The 22026-nt window shown below is 40.1% G+C and overlaps 1 protein-coding gene across 1 annotated transcript in view; it reads right to left on the minus strand.

The window, feature by feature from the left end:
• obscnb (obscurin, cytoskeletal calmodulin and titin-interacting RhoGEF b) overlaps positions 1-22026 on the minus strand; it is a 190823-nt gene that overhangs the window by 117236 nt on the left and 51561 nt on the right. The window contains exons 21-29 of the mRNA XM_076293385.1: positions 17407-17673; positions 17030-17299; positions 16611-16877; positions 12297-12566; positions 2936-3048; positions 2673-2826; positions 2222-2383; positions 1985-2089; positions 1331-1597 (exon numbers count right to left, since the gene is read on the minus strand). Coding sequence (XP_076149500.1) covers positions 1331-1597; positions 1985-2089; positions 2222-2383; positions 2673-2826; positions 2936-3048; positions 12297-12566; positions 16611-16877; positions 17030-17299; positions 17407-17673 — 1875 coding nt within the window. The remainder of the gene's footprint in view (positions 1-1330; positions 1598-1984; positions 2090-2221; positions 2384-2672; positions 2827-2935; positions 3049-12296; positions 12567-16610; positions 16878-17029; positions 17300-17406; positions 17674-22026) is intronic.

Consider the following 22026-nt stretch of genomic DNA (forward strand, 5'->3'; position numbering starts at 1 on the left):
AACCAGTCTTTGATTTTGAAAATGTTAGCGAGATGAACTGAATAGGGAACGGCCTGTAGTAAAATGATGTGTCATCACATAGCCTAACAAAGAATTGATTTAATGAAATGTCACTTTTGCTCTGAGGTTTGTTTATAAAGAGTCAAGATGTGCTTGAGCTCCATAACTGCCTCCATGGTGCGTAAATAATAGACTTAAGTCAAGGGCAGAATGGGTGCAGGATGAAAAGTCCTTAGTTGCACACTTTTTTGACTTACCGTAATTTCCCAACTATTAGCCACGGCTTATACATTGATTTAGCAAAATGTCTTCAGCTAGGTTAATACACAGGGGCAGTTAATATTGCATTAATATGATTTTGTTTCTTTTAACTTGCATAAAACACTGTGTGGCTAATACACAGGAAATTACTGTATGCACCCTTACCCACATGGGAGAATTTGCCCCACAGTAATTTGTATAGCCTACTGACTTGATATGTCTCATATTTAATTGAACATTCACCTGCTCTTTATTTTACTCAATTTTCTCACACAAATGTGATGTTATGAAATCGCTGCTTTCTCGCTTTGAATGAATGGAATGTTCGCGTTGGATAATTCAATGCAATATGCGGAATGATTACTAGCTGTAAAATGCCCGGGTGATGTCCTGAGATATTGCCACACATGATGACCTAACTGTCGTATAAAACACCACAACTAAGACATACAATGACTGTGACTACAAACTATACATTAATTAATAAAAGTAAGTAAAGTGTTCTATTTTTGTGAAAATCCATAAGGTTAGAATTTGTAATTTAAACTCAAGGATGAGGTTTATAACCAGTGCTTAATTTAAACTCAAGGTAATGCCTTGAACTGCCATCTGTGGAAAAAACATCCATCTAATGAGTCTAATACTGACCTCAACTACATCAGACAATATGATAAACATAAAACAGTGGCTCATAATCCAGGGTCATATTTGAGGGTTCAAATGTTCATACATTTTATGGGAGCAGCAAAATGATTAATAATTCCTTAATCTATAAAATAATTAAATAATTGAATAATAGTTAATCAGCAGTCAAACACTGAACAATGTTGACTGCAATATCATAACCTATTTGAGACCAATTTAAGAACCACTGATGATCTGATGGAGTTGAGAAACCTAAAATAGACCTACATTTCATAGTATTTATTAAAAGTTCCTTTTACATCAAAAGCTGTTAGTCTAATATAATGTTTTCTTTCTGTTTACCATCCCAATATCATAATCCAAATTACTTCACATAAATATATCCAAACACTCATAGATGATAAAGAATGGCTCCATATTATACCCTCCACCAGTAATTGACAGGAAGTCTTGTCATCGATGGCATCACATACGTAGGTGTCCTCATCACCCGAGTCTACATCATTGATGGTAAGCTTCCGGTAGACACCATCACTGGAGATCTCATACTTCTTGTTGGACTTCAGCTCTTTATTGTTCTTGTACCATGTAACTTTTGCACTGGCACGAGAAACTTGACATTCTAGGTGACCACGATGTTTATACATGGCAATTTTGTCTCTGAGTTTCTTCACAAATTTGACAGGCAGCTCTGTAATGACAACAAGGCCTCATAATAACACCACTGATTGCTTCAAAAAGCTAAAAGTATGGCTGTCACTGGTGGCCTGGCAAGCTGACTTATCCCTTTCAGGATTTTCAAGATTGACTGCCTCTATTGAGATCTTTTGAGCCATTTCAGAATGTAAACTGGCACGGAGGTAGGCATGCATAACAGAGGCAAACAGCAAAAGCTCATGCAAATACTTTGACATGCTACTGTAAGACATGTTCAACAGTTCTCACATGAAATGTTAACACATTACAATGCAACATTTTGTCATATTAAGAATGCTATGTTAATTACGTTTAATGTCTCTTCAAATCAACCATAATTACAAAATATTAGCAACGCCTACAATATTATGTTCTGGATTACCTTTTATACGGAGTTTGGCCGTCGATGAAGCATTTTCAGCAGAGAATTTAATCTCTGAAGCATCCTCTATTGTCACAGATTTGAACAGAAGAACAAAAGTCTTTCCTGTTGAGAATATGTTTAAAGAAATGAGTAAGCGTATGTCACTCTGCACAAACTCACATGCACAACTGTTGAAGGCATAACTATAACACAGGTACATTAAAGGTATTCATATTCTCTCTAAACCAAACTCACCTTCCTGTCTAATCTTTATGTTGTCTCTTGATTTTAACAGGGCACCATCTTTGTGCCACTTTCCTTCTACCTCATCATGGGAGATCTCACAGACAAATGAAGCACTTTCCTTCTCTATAACCTCTATATCCTCCAGGGGCTTCACAATTTTGATATCTCGTGCTGTGGGATAAAGATTTTTTCAAAATTTACAAATTAGACAGTTCCATGGATGTTCAATGACAAGTGTATAACTATGCTGTAGTTCTCTGCAAATAACATTCAAGGGTGTGTTTCCCAAAAGCATAGTTGCTAACTAAGTTAGCAACTTTGTTGGTTGCAATGCAATTTCCCATTGCCAACCAACTAAGTTGCTAACAGGTTAGCAACTATGCTTTTGGGAAACGCATCCCAGTATAGTAATGGTAATAGTCAATCCAGGTGATGGAGAAAAAGCAAAACAATATTGTACCATGCACAGTCAGCGTTGCTGCTGTGTTATCATCAGCTGTGCGGCATAAGTACTCGCCCTGGTCCTCATAAGTACATTTGTGGATGAGAAGGATACGCTTGCAACCCTGGGACCGAATGGCAATATCCTTCCCTGTTTTTAGCTCCATGTCATTCTGAGGGAACATAGTTTACTCAAATTCATCTAATTAAAATACACAGCACTCAGCATTCACTCTAGGAAATATCATGGCAAGTAAATATGCATGCACAAATGTGCCATACCTTAAACCACTTCACATCTGCATTAGCTCTTGACACTTCACACTCAAAAGTCACCTTCTCCTTTTCAGGACATTTAATGTCTTTGAGTGGTTGCGAAATTGTAGCTGCAGGCTCTGTCAATTTCAATACCCCAGAACAGAAAAAAGAAAATTGCATTTGTACCCAGTGAAAATACCACACATCAAGGAACACGTTAAATATAATTTTATATGACTGTAATTTGGAAATAGATGGAAGGCCATGCCATTAGAGATGCACAATATTGGATTTCTGTCGATATTCCATATGCTGATATTTTCAAACTCATTACCGATGCCAATCTTTTTTATTTCCTTTAAAGCAACACAATGAAGTTCTTTCACATTAAAATAAAGGCTTCAAACTCAAGTTGCTGCTACAAGTAAGGGATAATGGACAACAAGGCATTCGGTTAACAGATAATAATGCACGTTCGAGGTGGTAGTTATAAATGGCTGGTTCCTATGGCCAAAGGTTGTCAAGCGAGCATATCCCAGGATTCTGTTGAACCTTATCTTTATAAAATTGCTATTTTACTTAGTCTACTGCCATGTAACTGGTCTAAAAGCCACCCCAGCCATATGCTACAATGTTGCTATGCTCTGAACGTATGTCAGATGACTGTTTTGTAGCTCTGATGCAACATGACAATTCATGTAAACTTCACTAGTTCAGTGAATTACAGTAATATACAAGTGTGATACGGCCATACTTCTAAACACTGTATCACAATAGGAAATTCAACCAATAGTGGTATAATGACTATAATGGAAAATGGAGAATAAAGTCTTTAACTTTGCCAATGCATTGTGGAATGCTGGATATTGCACTATGTACAGTAACATTATTGATTGGGTAAGATCAAGACCCATTAGAAGTTTTTGATTAACTGGATCCCGTCTTAGTGCTAAATGCTATTGAATATTGACCCCAAGGGGCATAGATATAAATTCTTTCTGTACTATAATTAACCATTTACTCTTATTGTGATGACATATGTTGCAGATATCCCTACTCTAAATGTATACTTTAAGAAATCTATACATTCACTCATGATAAATAAGAAATCATTTCAACTTGGTGTAGATGTAAAATATGTAATATGGCATATGACATTTTCAATTAAAATGCTTCCAATGAAACCCTAATAGTTTGTGCCGATTTACACTGTATGAAAGTGGTATATCCGGGAGTATTCTGACAAAGTAAATGGCAGTCTGTCCTACTGAGTGCTAGAGGTATTCCGTTTCCCGCAAAACTTTGTCATCGGCAATTGTCCGAATACAGCAGGACAGGAGCTGGAGATTTTTGCCTGAACCCGGTGGGACCCGACGGGTTCTGTCTTAATTTATATCATTAGGGCTCAGGCTTGCACTGTAAATGAGCGGTCAGGTGATGCGTTTCGATTAACGCAAGAAAGATGAGAAAATGGATGCTGAGGAGGTGAAACGGAGGCTGGCCTCTGGCGATTATATTTTGGTTGCACTGGCAAAGCAAAGTCTGAGGCGTGGAAAAGTTTTGACCATGTGCATAATAAGAATAATGAGCCAGTGGGTTAGGTGAAATTCAAAAGATGTGACAGGGAATTCGTCGCTAATAAGGCATGTTGATCAAAGCTGTTCAACACCTGCCAGTGCCCAGGATCAACCTACAATCACATAATTTGTTACAGCATCAAAACCCATCCCTGCAAAGGTGAAACAAAGGATGGAGTAGTGTGTGAGCTTTTGCTGTAAAGACATTAGGCCTTTTAATATTGTAAATGGCGAGGGGTTTGAAGAGCTGGCACAAGAACTAATTAATGTCGGGGCTGCGCATGGGAGGGTTCCCGTAAACTGAGTGCTGAGATGTTACGATGTTAATAATAATAATAAATTACAAAAGCGCCTTTCAAGGTACCCAAGGACACTGTACAAAGTGAAGTGTAGCGAAAAAGACAGATACAAACAGGGAAAATAAAATAACAGAGGCAGTGCAAGTAGAAATCAGGGGGCTGAGAGGAAAGCTAAACTAAAAAGATGCGTTTTTAACTGAGATTTAAGTGGATATACATGTGCTTTGGCACATCACAAGCGGCAGGGCATTCCACAGCTTAGGGCCTGCCACACTGAAGGCCCTGTCACCCATGCGAAGGCGAGATGTGGGGACTACTAGAAGACATGTATCTGTAGAGCGAAGGGTGCGGGATTGCAGGTATGGGGTGAGGAGGTTTGATAGGTAGGATGGGGCCAGATTATGAAGGGATTTATAAACAAGGAGAAGGATTTTGTAATGAATGTGGTAGTGGACAGGAAGCCAATGCAACTGCTGGAGGATGGGAGTAATGTGATCCCAGGGCCTGGTGAGTAGCCTTGCAGCAGAATTTTGGACATTATTAAGGATTATTGCTGGGATGCCATAAAGTAGAGCATTGCAGTAGTCAAGCCTAGATGTAATGAATGCATGTATAAGCGTTTCTACTGCAGATGAGTTGAGGGAGGGGCGGAGTTTGGAGATGCTTTTGAGATGGAAGAAAGACGTTCTGGTGATATTTTTGATATGTGACTCGAAAGAGAGAGTAGGATCCAGGATTACGCCCAGATTTCTAACTTCAGCAGAGGTTGTAGTGAAATGGAGGACTTATTTTATTTCTTTGAACCAACTTCCAAGTGGCCTATAGCCTACGTTAGTCATGAATAAATATATAAATGACTCATTCTTGACAAAAGGCGAAAGAGCTGTGTGTGTGCACAAATTTGAATAATGTTGGGTTGTAAACGGGTTTTGGATTTTAAAAAGCTGTCAACCAAAAGAAAAGTAGAGAAAAATCTGCACACTCAAGTCTTTGCAAACAAGTTTTTTTACTCTATGTGCAAGCTTTCGGTCAGATGACCTTCTTCAGGCAGAGTAAAGCATTACTTTAAGTAAAAGCTGTCAACCAAAATGTACTTGTCGGGCTCGGGCCTTGTTGGGCCTAACTTTTATTCGATACCCGATAACAGCTACTTCACTGCAAAAAGTGATGTCTTACCAAGTGTTATAATCTTATATTAAGATACAACATCTAGTTAGTATTGTTTTTAGTATAAAGATGCTTACTTTGAGCTTTCTTGTAAGATTACTTGACTTTAAATAAGTCCAAATCTTCTTAAATTAAGACATAAAAAACAAGCAATGGATTAAGAAAATGTACCTTAACTTAAGATGAGATGTAAGATTTAAGACAAATTTTAAGATGTATTTCCTTAATCCATTTGGCAGATACATTTGCTTGTTTTTTGGTGGACAATGGACAATTAGGGTTGCAGAGAGGATCATTGGAGCTGACCTTCCCTCCATCCAGGACCTGTACTGGTACAGGGTCAGGAAAAGGGCAACAAAAATCTCTGCAGACCCCTCTCCTCCTGGTCACAAACTGTTCAACCTCCTTCCCTCTGGTAGGCGATACAGGGCACTGTTCGCCAAAACCAGCCAACACAAAGACAGCTTCTTCCCCCAAGCAGTCACTCTGTTGAAAGCTCAGAAATAGCCCCCACCCTTACACTGAACAAAGTCAATCAACACTGTTCTACTCATCTACCCAGTGTTGCCAACTATTTCAAATGGCAGGTAGCTAAAGCCAGCTCCAAAAGTCGCTAAATGTCGCTAGATGACGTCACACGTTAATTTGCATATTAATCATGTCGTGCCCCCCCCCCCCCAAAAAAAAAACGGTGATGGCCCTTTAATTCTCCTTTTTGCTTTTCTCCTACTCATATAGGCAACTTTAAGAGCCTAATTTACTAATTTAAATGTATTTAATTTAATATACTTGTATATTAATTGATACACTTTCTGTAAATTGTCACAGCCTACAATAAGCATCAGATGGCTGAAAAGCAGTAATTTCCAACCTATTCAACTGCTGCATCTGCTTTGCACTGCTTGAAGTCTGATTATAACTTCACAATAGGGTAGGCCTAGCTTACACACAATTTACCCTTATGGCAATGGCTATATTTTGGATATATTTAGGCTACATAATATAGGCTTAAATGTCACTTGGACAGACCGACAGAATTTTTTTTGAACTCTGACAGTCCTGCATCAACCTGCATTGACAACATTGAAGATACATAGCCTAAACGAATGCTATAGGTTTTTCTAACATGTATGTTCGATTTTGAACTATCTGCTTTGCTTCTAAATAAAGTTGTAGCCTACTTTCCTTTGTTCAATGCTTGTCGAACAATGCTGGCAAGCGTGTCTCTGTTTCCCTGTCATCATGTCATTGATCTCGTCTCGTTGACTCTCTGGTTGTAATTTCACCCGAAGTTGCTGCACCTTCCAATGAATGTTCAGAACATCATTCCTTTTATTATATGGGGCAACACTTTGGTCAAATTCGCGAAGTAAATCACAAAACAGGCATGAGAGGAGATTTTCTGACGTTTCAACAATGAAACAGAGTTTGCCATCGTTGCGAGAAGTTTTTTCTCACGCTTTGTGCTGCTGCAGGCATAAAGAGAAGAGGCGTGAAGAGAGCCAGACATATGAAAAAGTCGCCAGATTTGTTGTCAGTTGCTAGATAAGCTTTTTAGTCGCCAGAGACGGCCAAAAGTCACTATATCTAGCGACAAAGACGCTAAATTGGCAACACTACCTCATGTACCTCATACTTCAATCTTACAATTACAATATTGTTATTAATACATTATCATTGCACTGAACTGCCTTGCACTATATCTATATTTAAATCTTAAATCTCAGTATATTCTACAATATTGCACTATTCCTACCCTCTCTTCAATTGTATATTGTATCTTGCCTGTGCCTAGCCTGGCTAGCGCCACCACTTCTCAATGAGACGTGGTCTGGAAACCAAACGTTCATTTTCTCGTATTTGAAAAAAATGCCCAGATCCGTTTATTGGGTGCCACGGATGTCTATCAAATGCGTCTGTGCATAGCTCATCATCGTCTTGCTTTCCCCCTTGTTCTGTGATTGGTCCCCTATCTCAGGCGAAAATTTGCTCCATGGTCTCCAGGCTGCCTTAGCAGCGTGAATCAAATCGCGCGCAAGGCAACATGGGAACACCCAGGCTAGCCTGTGCCTGTTGTGTGTCCACGACCATGGCAAGCTTGACGGGGACAAAGGGACAACAAGGAGGCGGACATCCCCAGCCCCCCGAACTATTGCACTACCTTATCCCACCCATAGTGTTCTAATTATTTGCAAATGTACATACTGTATTTATACTTATACATAGTCATATTCTACTGCTCTTCATTATATTCTTACCGTTCTGTTTTTATTCTTTTATGTTTTTTATTTTTTTATTCTTATATTTTAAGTGAGTGTTTAAGTGAGTGTTTAAGTGAGCAAAGATTAACCTGAGTCAATTTCCTCGTTTGCTTGTGCAAACCTGAACAATAACACTGATTCTGATTACAGTACCCTTTTGAAAAAAAAGTGTTTCTTTTCAGATGACTTACGCCTTCATGTTAATCTAGCATTAAAGGAACACGCCACCCAATGTCAGTAGTAATATATGTTCTTACCTTAACTTTCACGAGTTGAGTCATACCTCTCCCGTGTCGGTAAGTGCACTCCAACGCTCTGGTGCGCGGCTGGACTGTGTTAGCATGTTGCTATGCTAGCGGGCTTTGACGGTAACTAAGCGTAGAAGTAATCAGAAACATCCACGTTTTCCCGACTTAAATACAGTTGCACTAGTAGTTGATAGAAATGCTACGGCCACGCAACATGAAACGTGCCGATTTTCCAAGCGAATAAACCGGAGAACTACAATGTGTGGCGCAATAGCACTTGGGAGTACTTTGACCTAGCGTAGTAGTATTGTTAACACCTAATTGTAGATCCTATCCACCACAGAGTTTAGAATCCATGCTGGATCGACCCTCCCTCCCCTCTGAGCGAGAGAGAGGCACACACACTAGAGATGCGCTGATGGGCTATTATTTCAACCATAACTGCACAGCACCAAAGTTTTTGACCAATTTTCAAAACTGCACCCGCCCACCCGCTGGTTGTTTTAATGTAGCCTAGGCTATATGGGTGATGCAGCGCTGCTGACGTGAGGCTAGAAAGCCTTTGCCTGTTCTAGACAGACTGATCCAATGCAGCAAATATATTAAAAGGCTAAAGTCGTACATTGGCTATGTTGTAGCCTATCCCCAGAATATCAGCAGCAAACTCAGTCTCTGTCTCGCAAAACAGTCTCCAAATAAAACGCACATCGGCCTGTTGCCTATTCTGCCAGCTTGTGACAATATATCGTCCAAAATGCTTGATTGCATTGCATTCTCCACATTTTTAGCTAAATTTTCATGTACCACATCAGCATTTTTGTTCAGTGAATCTTTTGTAAATTGCTTTACAATTACCGTTGGGCCTATAGGCCTATTGCCAGGCTTGCCTCAGCTTCGGTCACGTCCTTTTACAATTTTATCATTGTAATAAAAAACGCAATTTGCCACATAATTTCAACATGCTCCTGGCCTACTAATTAATGCCTATTGTACTTTATTTTTTGCAAAAAGAAAGAAATCCTTGATAAAATAACAAGTCATTCACATTATAGGCTACTTTACACACTGTTATGTCAGGGTGACTGACAAGCCTGTTCTGAAGACTCCCATTCATTTTGACTGCACGAGCGCGTCTTTTTCAGACAGACAGCATTTTATAACAGGCCATCGGACAAATATGACGCCTCGATATTAAAGAAACTCCGACTCCATTCATTCTGAAAGTCCACCGCACAACGTGCATGTTCACATTTTTAGTAACAACCGCCAAACTTGCTTGCTTGCCTTATCTAAGTTTTCCGACTATTTTTCGTAGGCCCTATACCTTCTTTTTCCGCTGGATGTTATTGAGTTTGTAGAAGTTTTAGCTCTTACGTTCTGAACATCTCGCACTGCCATCGCCCGATGTCATTTCTGAGTCATATCACTCTCTGTCTCTTTTAAATGCCTATTCCCTGAATGGTAGGCTACAATTATGTGTTTTATATAGGCCTATAGGCTAATATCGAAACAAAATAACCCAGGCAGTCTCATCTAGGATATAACACAGGTTGAAGTCAACGTCAAGTTGGTTCTATTTAGGGAGGAGAATGTGTGTAAACATCTGTAGATGACTCAGAAATGACATCGGAAGGAGTGAATAGTGGCAGGCAAGCCGAAGGCTGCTGACAAGGGCCCGACGCTATTGTAAAGCAATTTACAAAAGATTCACTGAACAAAAATGCTGATGTGGTACATGAAAATTTAGCTAAAAATGTGGAGAATGCAATGCAATCAAGCATTTTGGACGATATATTGTCACAAGCTGGCAGAATAGGCAACAGGCCGATGTGCGTTTTATTTGGAGACTGTTTTGCGAGACAGAGACTGAGTTTGCTGCTGATATTCTGCGGATAGGCTACAACATAGCCAATGTACGACTTTAGCCTTTTAATATATTTACTGCATTAGATCAGTCTTTCTAGAACAGGCAAGGGCTTTCTAGCCTCACGTCAGCAGCGCTGCATCACCCATAGCCTACATTAAAACAACCAGCGGATGGTGGGCGGGTGTGGTTTCGAAAATTGGTCAAAAAACTTTGGTGCTGATGGATGATAAGTTTTGCTATGCAGTTATGGTTGAAATAATAGCCCATCAGCGCATCTCTAGTGTGTGTGCCTCTCTCTCGCTCAGAGGGGAGGGAGAGGCTGAGGGTCGATCCAGCATGGATTCTAAACTCTGTGGTGGATAGGATCTACAATTAGGTGTTAACAATAGCCTACTACTACGCTAGGTCGAAGTACTCCCAAGTGCTATTGCGCCACACATTGTAGTTCTCCGGTTTATTCGCTTGGAAAATCGGCACGTTTCATGTTGCGTGGCCGTAGCATTTCTATCAACTACTAGTGCAACTGTATTTAAGTCGGGAAAACGTGGATGTTTCTGATTACTTCTACGCTTAGTTACCGTCAAAGCCCGCTAGCATAGCAACATGCTAACACAGTCCAGCCGCGCACCAGAGCGTTGGAGTGCACGTACCGACACGGGAGAGGTATGACTCAACTCGTGAAAGTTAAGGTAAGAACATATATTACTACTGACATTGGGTGGCGTGTTCCTTTAAACATGATTAAATAGTATGTGTAAAAGTAAAAAAAATGGTGTATATTGAATTTTGTTGTCTAATAATTTATCTCATTTATTAGCCTAGAAATCTAGACGCACCCTAGCGGCAGCAAATGTAATTTGCTTCCAGGGTAGTCTAGCAACTCTATGTTGGCTTGCGAGCTGGAAAAATTAAACTTCAACAATCACATCGTGTATAGAGTCGGTAGGCGGGCTTAACATAATGATTGATGGCGGAGTTGCAACGGTTTGGCTTGAATTCCCTGATACTTGAAAACAAAGAAGATGGATGTTGCTGTTGGCGAACAGCGTGACACGAGTTAAGCTTTTTTTGTTGGCAAAAGTTTGAACTAGCCAACTAGCTCCACTGGTGGGAAAACGCATGGGACTCATGAGTTGTAGTGCTATCCTATTGCGTGCAGAGGGAATTTGAAAGACAACCGATTATCCCGCCCCTCGGACTGAGCACTGCGAATGGTTAATTCTCCAGACCCTACATCTTGATGTGGGTCTGGCTCGTCAGGCTACTAATTTATTTTTTTGCCTAATAAAAATATTGGTGTGATTAATTTCTCCTTGTCCATCAATATAACAATAGTACTACTAGTTATGATAAAAACAATAACCTTCTTCCTCATAATCATCAAAATGATGTCTGAAAAAGAGTCCAATGGGGAGTGGGTTTAAAGAAGGAGAAGAAACCGTGCCACCAATCCAAGGGAAGATTTTTCAACCAATCAAAGAAGGCTATGTAGACCAAGGTGTGCAAGCACTCCCAGGGATTATTCATCATAGCAACTAATAGCTCCTGTTACACAATTCAGAATATGGCTGGGACATGCAGGGACCCCAAGTTTGGTACGTAATCAGCCGTATCTAGGATTGTGTAACAGGTCAGTATACTCCCAGATATCTATGTGTATCTAAATGTATGTGTTGTGTGCAAGGGAGAATACTGTGGAATTTGAGTCTGGGATACACCCTTTTTCTCGCAGTTATCTGTCAGAAATATCAGCAAATGTTCATATCTGCAGATGGCAAAAATGCCATACAGACATTGGTCTTTGTGCCTCCCTACATGCCATTGTAATTATCTTATCCCCCTGGCCTCCAACCTTGTGCCTACACCTCAGTTTTGAACTTGCTGTCTATGAATATGTCACTTTAATTTGTGAGACATTTTTTATATAAATTGTATATATATTATGCCAGGAGAAGCATTGAGGCACCTGTGATGATCAGCTTGCCAGAAACATGGACACCTTCTGCTTGGAAGACAATCATCCCAGCATCCTCTGTTATTAACTTGGATAATGTCAAGGAATGTTTTTTGCCATGTCTCGTAGTGACACAGTTTGTTCCTGCTTTTAATTTCTTGCCATCTTTCATCCAGGTGCCTTCTTCTACAATTTGACTCAGTTCAACCTCAAATGTTATGGATTCTTCTTCAGTAACCTTTGTTTCCTTTGCAAAACCCTTCACCACCTGAATCTTTCTCGCTGTATGGTAAAAAAGAGAGAACATTTAAATTTCACAAATCAGACATAATAACAGCATAGTCCATGGCCCAGACCAGATAGCGGTAACGGTCAAGGTGGCAAACTTGAATGGTGCCATTTAATTTGTTAGACCAACAGTAGTAAAACTATATATACTGCAAAGTGGTACAAAATATGACCGCCGCTCAGTCCTGCACATTCTCTCCACAAAAATAAATCACGCTTGTCAATTTGTCTCCATCTCCTACTCCACCCCCTTGCAACTTTTGAGTATGTGCATTTGCTTTTGTGTATATGTGCTTCTGTGTGTGTGTTTTTATGCGTGTGTGCGTGTGTTCACTTGTGAGTGTGTGTGTGTGTGCGCGCGTGCGTGCATGTGTGTGCATTTGTGCATGCGTGTGTGCACGTGTTTGTATTTGTGTCTGTGCGTGCGTGCATGCCTGTGTGTGTGCATGTGCTTGCTTGTGTGGGTATGCGTGTATATCTAATGTGTGTGTGATGACGAGTGTGTGTGTTTATGTGTGTGTGTGTGTGTGTGTGTGTGTGTGTGTGTGTGTGTGTGTGTGTGTGTGTTTGTGTGCATGCTTGCGTGTGTGTGTGCGTGTATGTCTGTGCTTGTTTGAGTGTGTGACTGTGTTTGTGTGTGTGTGTGTGTGTGTGTGTGTGTGTGTGTGTGTGTGTGTGTGTTTATGTGTGTGCATGTGCTTGCTTGTGTGGGTATGCACTAGGGATGCACAATATATATCGGCGGCTGATATATTATTGGCCAATAAGTGAAAAAATGTAAATATTATTATCGGTCCGATAACAGAATTTCGGCCGATGATTTGCGCCGATATTTTTTAAAGCCCTAATTTCCGGACTGGGCATATGTAAGGCCCATCTGGCTATACTGAGCTACTTGAGCTTAGTTGGCGATACTTCTTCCTCAATATAATGTCAACGGTATGAATGTATTTCACCATTCTAACAAGAACTGTGGATCTGCGTTGAAACTGTGCATCCCAAAATCCATTTGTGAATGATCCGCCGTTGAACCTTAGCAGAGCGGAGCTCAGCCCTAGAGCCGTCTTGTGCTGGTGTGTTTGCACTTTACCACGCTAGTCGGGGAAACAAATAAACAAACTCGTCGGTGGGACGAGTACATAAGTAGGCCTAGTTCTAAGTTGTATTTTAGTATTTGCATTACGTTCGGGGCTAACCCCTTTAATTTCTGCTGCAGCAGGTTGTGCGCAACAGAGTAGACGGACATAAGATACAGTCTGAGGAGTTGCAGCTTTATTCAGTTACCCGCAGTTGAAACTAAACATAAGTTTCCTCACAAACTCTGAATTGGTCGTTATAGCTTATTCCCAGCTGAGCCGTTTATGAGCGTTTACTCCTAAATGAAAACGATTCATACACTGTCTCTAGCCACTCACTCGCAATTCACTGACGTCAGGTTCACTTAAAGGAGCCACACATAGGGCTAGGCTACTGCTATTTTGTTGACTGCTGTACTATTGAGGACTATTATGAGTTCTGTCCATCATTTGGTGGTAGGTAAAATTACTGCAATAAAATTATGCTTATTAAATGCTGTCCCCAAATCACTTTTCACAATTTTTTTTCAAGAGTAATATTATCGGTTATCGTATCGGTATCGGCCACAACAAACCAATAAATATCGGTTATCGTTATCGGCCCTAGTATGCGTGCATGTCTCTAGTATGCGTGCATGTCTAATGTGTGTGTGATGACGCGCGTGTGTGTTTATGTGTGTGTGTGTGTGCATGCGTGTTTATGTGTGTGCATGTGCTTACTTGTGTGGGTATGCGTGCATGTCTAATGTGTGTGCGATGACGCGTGTGTGTGTTTATGTGTGTGTGTGTGTGTGTGTATAAGTATATATACTTTTTTGATCCCGTGAGGGAAATTTGGTAAAATGTATGTGTGTTTATGTGTGTGTGTTTATGTGTGTGTGTGTGTGTGTGTGTGTGTGTGTGTGTGTATATGTCTGTGCTTGTGTGAGTGTGTGACTGTGTGTGTGTGTGTGTGTGTGTGTGTGTTTGTGTGTGTGTGTGTGTGTGTGTCTGCAAGTATCTTTATGTGTGTTTGCATGTGTTTATGTGTGTGTGTGTGTGTATGTGCATGCGTAGTGAACAGTCACTAAATATACACACATATTAATTTAGTGGAATTCCATTCATGAGGGACCATACAATAAACTTGCCATGCATTCAGAGGGTGTCATAATGACCCTACTCTTCAAATTTTGTGACGTTTTGAACATGTTAGCCAAAGATACCGGTGATTACAACGCCTCGTTTTTTTATTTTTAACTTTAAAATTCCCCACCCACCCTAAAATTCTGTGTCGGTGCATCTCTAGTCTCAACTCTTTTGACCCATACCTTATATCAATATCAAAGGCAGGTATCAAAGTTTCACAGATGTGTCTCAGAGATCATTACTAGGGCCCCTTCTTTTCTCTATTTACTGTACACCACTTCCTTGGGTGATATCATTTAATGATGGAATTGGTGTAAACCATTTCAGATTGGATTTCTGCATGTCTTAAGGGTATTTCATTTTGGATCGGTACTTCCAGCTTAATCTCTCCAAAACTGAGAGTTTGTTTAATATAGCTATTCCCCAACAATTTAGGTGTCACAATTGATGGCTAAATTTCTATGAGCATGTACTGTAATCTCAATCACAAAATCATGTCGGTTTGACAACTTCTTGTGCGAACCCAGGTTATTTTCAAACTGGACTACTGCAATTCATTGTTAGCTGGCCTGCCTGCATGTGTAGTGAAACCATTACAGTTGAATCAGACTGTTGCAGCACAGTCAAACAGAACAAACTCCTCTCTTAGTTACTCCCCACTGGCTTTTTATAGCAGTGGTTCCTCATTGGTAGAATGAGTTGCCTAGTGTTCTGCATTCTTGCTATAATATTGAGACTTTCAAGAGGGTTTTAAAGACTCTTTACATTAAATTAATTAATTTTCTTACAGACTCATGGTTTGTAAGTGTTTAGGTTTGTTAATATAAAATCCATTATTGTCATTGTTGAGATTTGATATAGTTGTTCGTATTATTGTTATTATTACTATTAGACTTAAAAAAAACTGTATTTTAACTATTGTAATGTTCATATTCTGTACATTGTTTTGGACAAAAGTGTCTGCAAAATACCATAACCATACTGTACACCAGTAACCAACTGAACCAACCAGAATAAATGGCCTATTGACTTAGGATAAGACATTGTTCAATAAAGACCTAATAAATGTGCACAGTTGCTTAATACAGACCCTGTTGAGCACTGATACATAGGCATATTAGTGATATATTAATGGCTAAAATGTGTTCGAAAAAACACATCTGCAATAACCTCACAACCCATCACTAATGATTACATGTAGTAAACCATTGTCAATATTGATTATTACAATATATAATATTCAAATGTCTCCGCACAGGATTATGGAAAACTATTAGCCAGATGCTATGTAAACCTTTTATGGAAAGATGTAGGATGAGCTAAAGATTAACATATTATATTTTTTAGTTGATATGACTCATTGACTGACTGAACAAATTGACTTTCACTTTCACTACTGCTGCAGAATATTGAAGCTTTGATGGAGGTCTGCTATCTCAGATAGCCCTTATAGCTGTACTGTATACACTGTGTATTTAAACAAAATACCAGATTGTGACCTAACCGACATTGATTTTGGTAGTTTCTCAATAATAATACCCAACTGTTCCAGACGCCTGTCAGGTATGGGTATAAAAGACATGATAAATACAACTTAGCTGCCACTCTGCAGGGGTTATCATATCAGAATATGTCCCTCACACATGGAAGATTGTAAAAATCATAACTAGACTTTGCCACCTTGACTGTTACCGATACATTTTTGGCCTGGGCCCATGGACTAAAGTTTTGCTTACTTTTCACTGTGAGATTGGCTTGGGTCTTGTCATCCAAGAGAAAACATGCATTTCCCAACCATACATAATAACAACATCCCCATGAAAGTTTTGCTTACTTTCCACTGTGAGCTTGGCTTGGGTCTTGTCATCCAACGTCTCGCATGAGTATTGTCCTCTATCACCCTGGGTCACATTCTTGAAAAGAAGGGTTTGCCTGGCACCTTCCATAATGATGTCTACACTGCCTCCGGGTTGGACAACAACACCATTCTTCATCCATTTTACTTCTTTGGATGGTTTACTCAACTCCACCTCAAGACGCACTTCATCCTGCTCCTGAACCGCGAGGTCCTGAAGTTTCTTTTTAAAGGTAACTGGTACCTCTGTTGAAAAAGAAACCCCAATAAGAAAAACTGTTTTCCCTTGTCACTGATTAGTGCTCTACAAACATTGATGAGGAAAAGTAAATGGAACTTATTTGTACATAGATACATGATGTAAAAAATGTCAATACATGCACTATAAATAAACTTACGCTGTACTTGCAGTGTTGCTTTTGAGATCTTTTCTTCTGCCTCAATTGAAATCTCCCCTGCATCTTCTTGACAAATGTTAGTTATAGTGAGAGAATGACTGTTCCCTCCATGTGCAATCTTATACTTCGGCCCAGATGTAAGTGGAATACCGTTCCTCAGCCATTTCACTGTGACATCAGCAGGGGTAATGGAACATTTGAAAGTACCTTCTGTATTTTCAACTGCAACAATGTCACTCAATTTGGAGGTAAATCTCACCAATTGAGGAGCTGAAATTAAATGATCAATTCATTAATTAAATCAATTTTTATTAGTTAATAATTGAAATTTAAATGACTAAATAGCTTATATTATAACATATTACTGAGAAATTGACCTTTTGTATTGACTTTGACAGATGTCTTGTCATCTTTGCTTTCACAACTATACTCCCCGTCATCCTCCTTGGAAACTCCAGTCACTGTCAGAATGCATCTCATACCATCAGTGCTGATGCTGTACCTTCCACCACTCTTGATCTCTATCCCATTATGGCGCCAGATAACATGGCCTTTGGGCCTGTTAAGCTGGCAAACCAGGCTGAGGACACCCTCCAGCACTGCAGTCGTAGACTCCAAAGGTTGAGAAAATTTCAGATGTTCTTCTGGGGGGGCAAAACAGGTAATGTAGACACACACACACACACTTCACATAAACAGTCTACAACTGCTTAAAAGACTATGGGCTATATTTTAGCGATCTGAAATGCACGGTCAGAAGCAAATGGTTTATATACATTTTAGGTGTGGCCAGTCCAAAATCGCTATCTTAATGGTGTAGTAGGTTTGCCAGACGCCAGGCTCAAGGGTTGTTCTTATGTTTCTTAATCAGTGTTGGGCTGTAAAGCTATGCCTATTGAAACCAACAAAATTGCAATACTCATATCCACAAACCTGTGTTGCAGTGTGAAAAGGCAGAATCGCGACACACGCCTTCCGTCTTAACTACCAGTAGGCTACAGTTGTACATAAATAAATAAATATATAATATCATTCATTGTGCTTGTAGCTTTCATTGTAGAGCTATGCGTGCAACCTTACCAAACAGTACAGACGTACCTTAATAAATCTCAATACAAATTTCAAGTTTTTGCCTGACATTGCACTGTACGGAGCCCGGGAGAGCTCACTTTAAGTGATATTTTTTCTGGTCGTGATAATTTCTGAGCACGTTTTCCTTTAATTGAGCCCTCGAATTAATAAAACGTGACCCCGTTGTAGGCCTAAATTGAGCTCTCGAAATATGTATTTCGTGCTCACATTTAGTAATTCCCGACATTTTCTCACCGCTCGCTGTGCTGTGGTGGCAACTTCGTGTTACCTTGGCATGGACTAGGCCTACAGCTGTCTGTAACAGTTCATATTGGTAATGTGATGATAACCGTAGGCAGCTAACTAAAGCCTTTAGGTGGTCAGGATGGTTTATAGCGGAATTCTACTCTTTGTAGCAGGGGCACCTGTGGTGTCAACCGCCAGCTATGGAGACCCATAATGGGGAAATTCTACTGGGCTGCATAGGCTACTCGGGCTCTGTTGTAATGACCGGTTTCCACTACCTCCTGGATTGTTGACTAAAGCCTACGTTAACTGTGAGGTCTAGAAGGCAATCGAAGCACACACAGCGACAAGCTCCCAAACAATTACAACACGTAGACCTACTGCTGTTGGTAGCCTACAAAGGCTACTGCGTATTAGTAGTAGCCTAATACCCACCCAATACAATAAGGTTCCCTCTAGCGCCCGATGGGCCTCACCATATAACCCACCCGCACACCGATATGATGCACACAACGAGGTTTGATACGGACTATGAAACGGGAGACATATAACAGTGGCGTAAACGATGCTCAGCTTCTCACTCGCTATAGCTCACCGTTCGCGATAAACACCACAGCTCTGCATAAACTTGGACCTCAACAAACACTCAAAACTTTGGCAAACATTCAGCTGGACGAAGATGGCAAGGGGCTTGTGCAAACACACAATCATCTGCTCTCCCACCTATAGCCTACCTAACAGGTCTATATCCAGGTGCACTGCAATCAATGAGATTCCCCCTATATGACGTATACGTCACTACAAGCGACACACCTCCCGACGTCATTCCCGGGGATACCCCTTGACATTATGTTTTTGTGCACACAATTTAATTTCTTCGAGCCCACGTTTTAATTATTCGTGGGTGCGTTTTAGTAGATCGAGATCTCGAATATACTATAACATGCTCATGTTTACATGTGTCAAGACAATATTGAGTGCACGTTTTACAAATTGTGGCCACGTTTAAGTAGATCGTGCACACAATGTTCTATAACCATGTTCACAAATTGTGCTCTCGTTTTAATAAATCGTGCCATCGTTTTCGTAAATAGTGCACTCGTTTAATAAATTGTGCCCTCGTTTTACTATGCTTAAAATGAGCTCACACTATAGTAAAACGAGAGCACAATATAGTAAATTGTGCACACGATTTAGTAAACCGAGCGCACAATTTAGTTAAACAAGAGCACAATTTAGTAAAACGAGCGCACAATGTAGTAAAACGAGCGCACATTCTCTCAACATGCAAAACATTTTGCGATGACCCCTCTAGGGCTCCGTAGCACTGTGCCTATTTACAAGGGCATTGTTCCCAACTCCCAATGTTGGACCTCTAGAAAGCTGAGAACCTCTAGTTTTCGTAGGAAACAGTCAAAATAAAAAGAGTTACAGAGGCTAGAATTATAGGTGGGCGATATATATCGTCTGCGATAATATCGTGATTGTTGTTTTAACGATGTGCAATTTGACATTATTGAGTATTTAAATTACTTATGGGGAAAAAACACTCGAAATCACGCACTGAAGACTCATACATTCCCAGGAGGTGTATGCGGGAGAAGCCCCTGGCTGCAGCAGAGCAAGTGTCACGTGATCACTAGTGGGTCACAACATTGTCCCACGCACGCCTAATGTTTATTTTGTGCAGCGAGAGTAGCCTACTTGGGATTTTATGCGGCTACTTTTGTCAAGTATCTGTTCAAGTAGCATTGATGAGACAGTCACGTTTTTTCCTACACGGTATTATATGGAGAGAAAACATTAGCCTTTGAGTATTTTAATAGTCAGTTGTAAACAAAGAACTATTCTCAAGTAACTCTTTTGTAAATGGACTGAAGTTCGCTGTAAATATCTACGTTTACCGATTATGCTAACGTTAGCATCTCTATGGGATTTCTCATATACATTAGCCATAAGCTAACGCATTAGTTTCTATTCTGTAACTTGGAATGGTAGCCTCTTGGAAGGCTAGTGCTCTTAAACAAAACATAGAAGGAAATAACTGATATGTACTCTGTTGGTCTGCTTAGTTTTACAGTGAATCCTATGTAAAGGTTTGAAATGAACTTCAGCCTCAGACTTTCTCTTGGGAAACTGTTAGGCCTATTCATCTTCTCTAATGTAGCTGGCTAGACCATGACATTGCCACACACCCAAGTGGGGCAGAATTGGAAATGTGTCATAGAGTGACAATTGGTTGATTTGGTTAAAAAGTCACAGGTTAGGTTATTGGTTATTATTGTAATGATGCTATTCATAAACTAGATGTACCGCGTAGCGGTACAAAATATGACCGCCGCTCAGTCCTGCACATCCATTCCGCGAAAATAAATCATATTAATGAATTTGTCTCCATCTTCTACTCCATCCCCCACTCTTGAAACTTTTGTGTATGCTTGTTTCGAATGTGTGTTTGCACACATTCCGCACACAAAGTAGCCTACTGGCGCTGCAAAGGTGAATAGATTTGTTTCTGGGCCAAAAAATCTGTAACATTGTTATAAAACCTTTAAAATCTCTAAACAATCACAAGTAGGGCAGTTCATCATAGTCCATCCATTGCAACTGGACTGATGAAAGGTACACCTGTAGGCTACATTGTATTTGGGAAAAGCAGAAGGTAGCAGCATAATGTATTTATTTATTTATTATTAAACTAAAACAATCCCTGTCAGTTCCATGCAGTTTTCAACAGCTATCAAGAAGAGAGGTCATGTCATGGATTTTTGTGAATGTTTCTTCTTCTACATATGCATAGGTTTAGTCATCTAGTTCAAATTATATTCAGCTTTATTGTCAATGCACAAATTAAATACCAGTAGTCTAAAACAAAATGCCGTTTTACCCAGTGGTGCAAATAACTGACATGTCCAAAAGGGCCTTCATGAAATGCGTTGCGAGACTGTTCATACACATTTTAACGGGCAAAGTTGAAGAGCTACTCTCCGTTATTGTTTGTGCAAATAATATGCTGATTCATGTTCCCTTGCATTTTGCAACCATGAGGTCCATGGTTAAGCTCAATCTTTTGACGCAATCTTTTGATTTTCACCCAGCCTAGTCCATGGTAGGCGCCCGATAGAAATATTGTTTAATTTTGCGATTGAGATATCCACGCACTGGCGCCCCCCCTGCGACGTGTTCGCCCCCCGGTTTTAGAGCTATTCTAAATGCAAAAATGCATAGACATTGCATGACAAAACCGTGACTGTTAACAAACTATAAGCTATATAAGGTAGGCCCTATGCTAGGCCTATTACACAACACAAATTGTCACCAGGCTATGCTGGCGACCCAAATAAAATCTCCGTTGGAACCAATGGCTTACACCTTACAGTATCAAGCTGCCACCTCTTGGCGAAAAGTTAATAGTTTTGCATATCAGTAGTAATACATTTCACGTAGCTGTGAATCACGGAAAGGGCGAATGAAGTGGACACTTCTAAATGGAACCCAACCCACTGTACAGTAACTCAAGGTCTGTGGCTAAAGCAGCCATAATGAAAGCGTTATCATTGTTTGGATACTTCACACACACGTGTTTTTTAATCGCATAGACTACAACTACCAAGCTGGAATCAAAGCACATCGACTCCCCTCTCACACCCTAAACACGCACTTCGAACAAACAAAAAGCG

Source organism: Alosa pseudoharengus, unplaced genomic scaffold (genome assembly GCF_046254945.1).
Source record: "Alosa pseudoharengus isolate Yale_2024_CS ecotype anadromous, Long Island Sound unplaced genomic scaffold, YU_APseudo_1.1 YU_APseudo_1.1_scf_2, whole genome shotgun sequence".
In the NCBI taxonomy this organism is placed as follows: Eukaryota; Metazoa; Chordata; class Actinopteri; order Clupeiformes; family Clupeidae; genus Alosa; species Alosa pseudoharengus.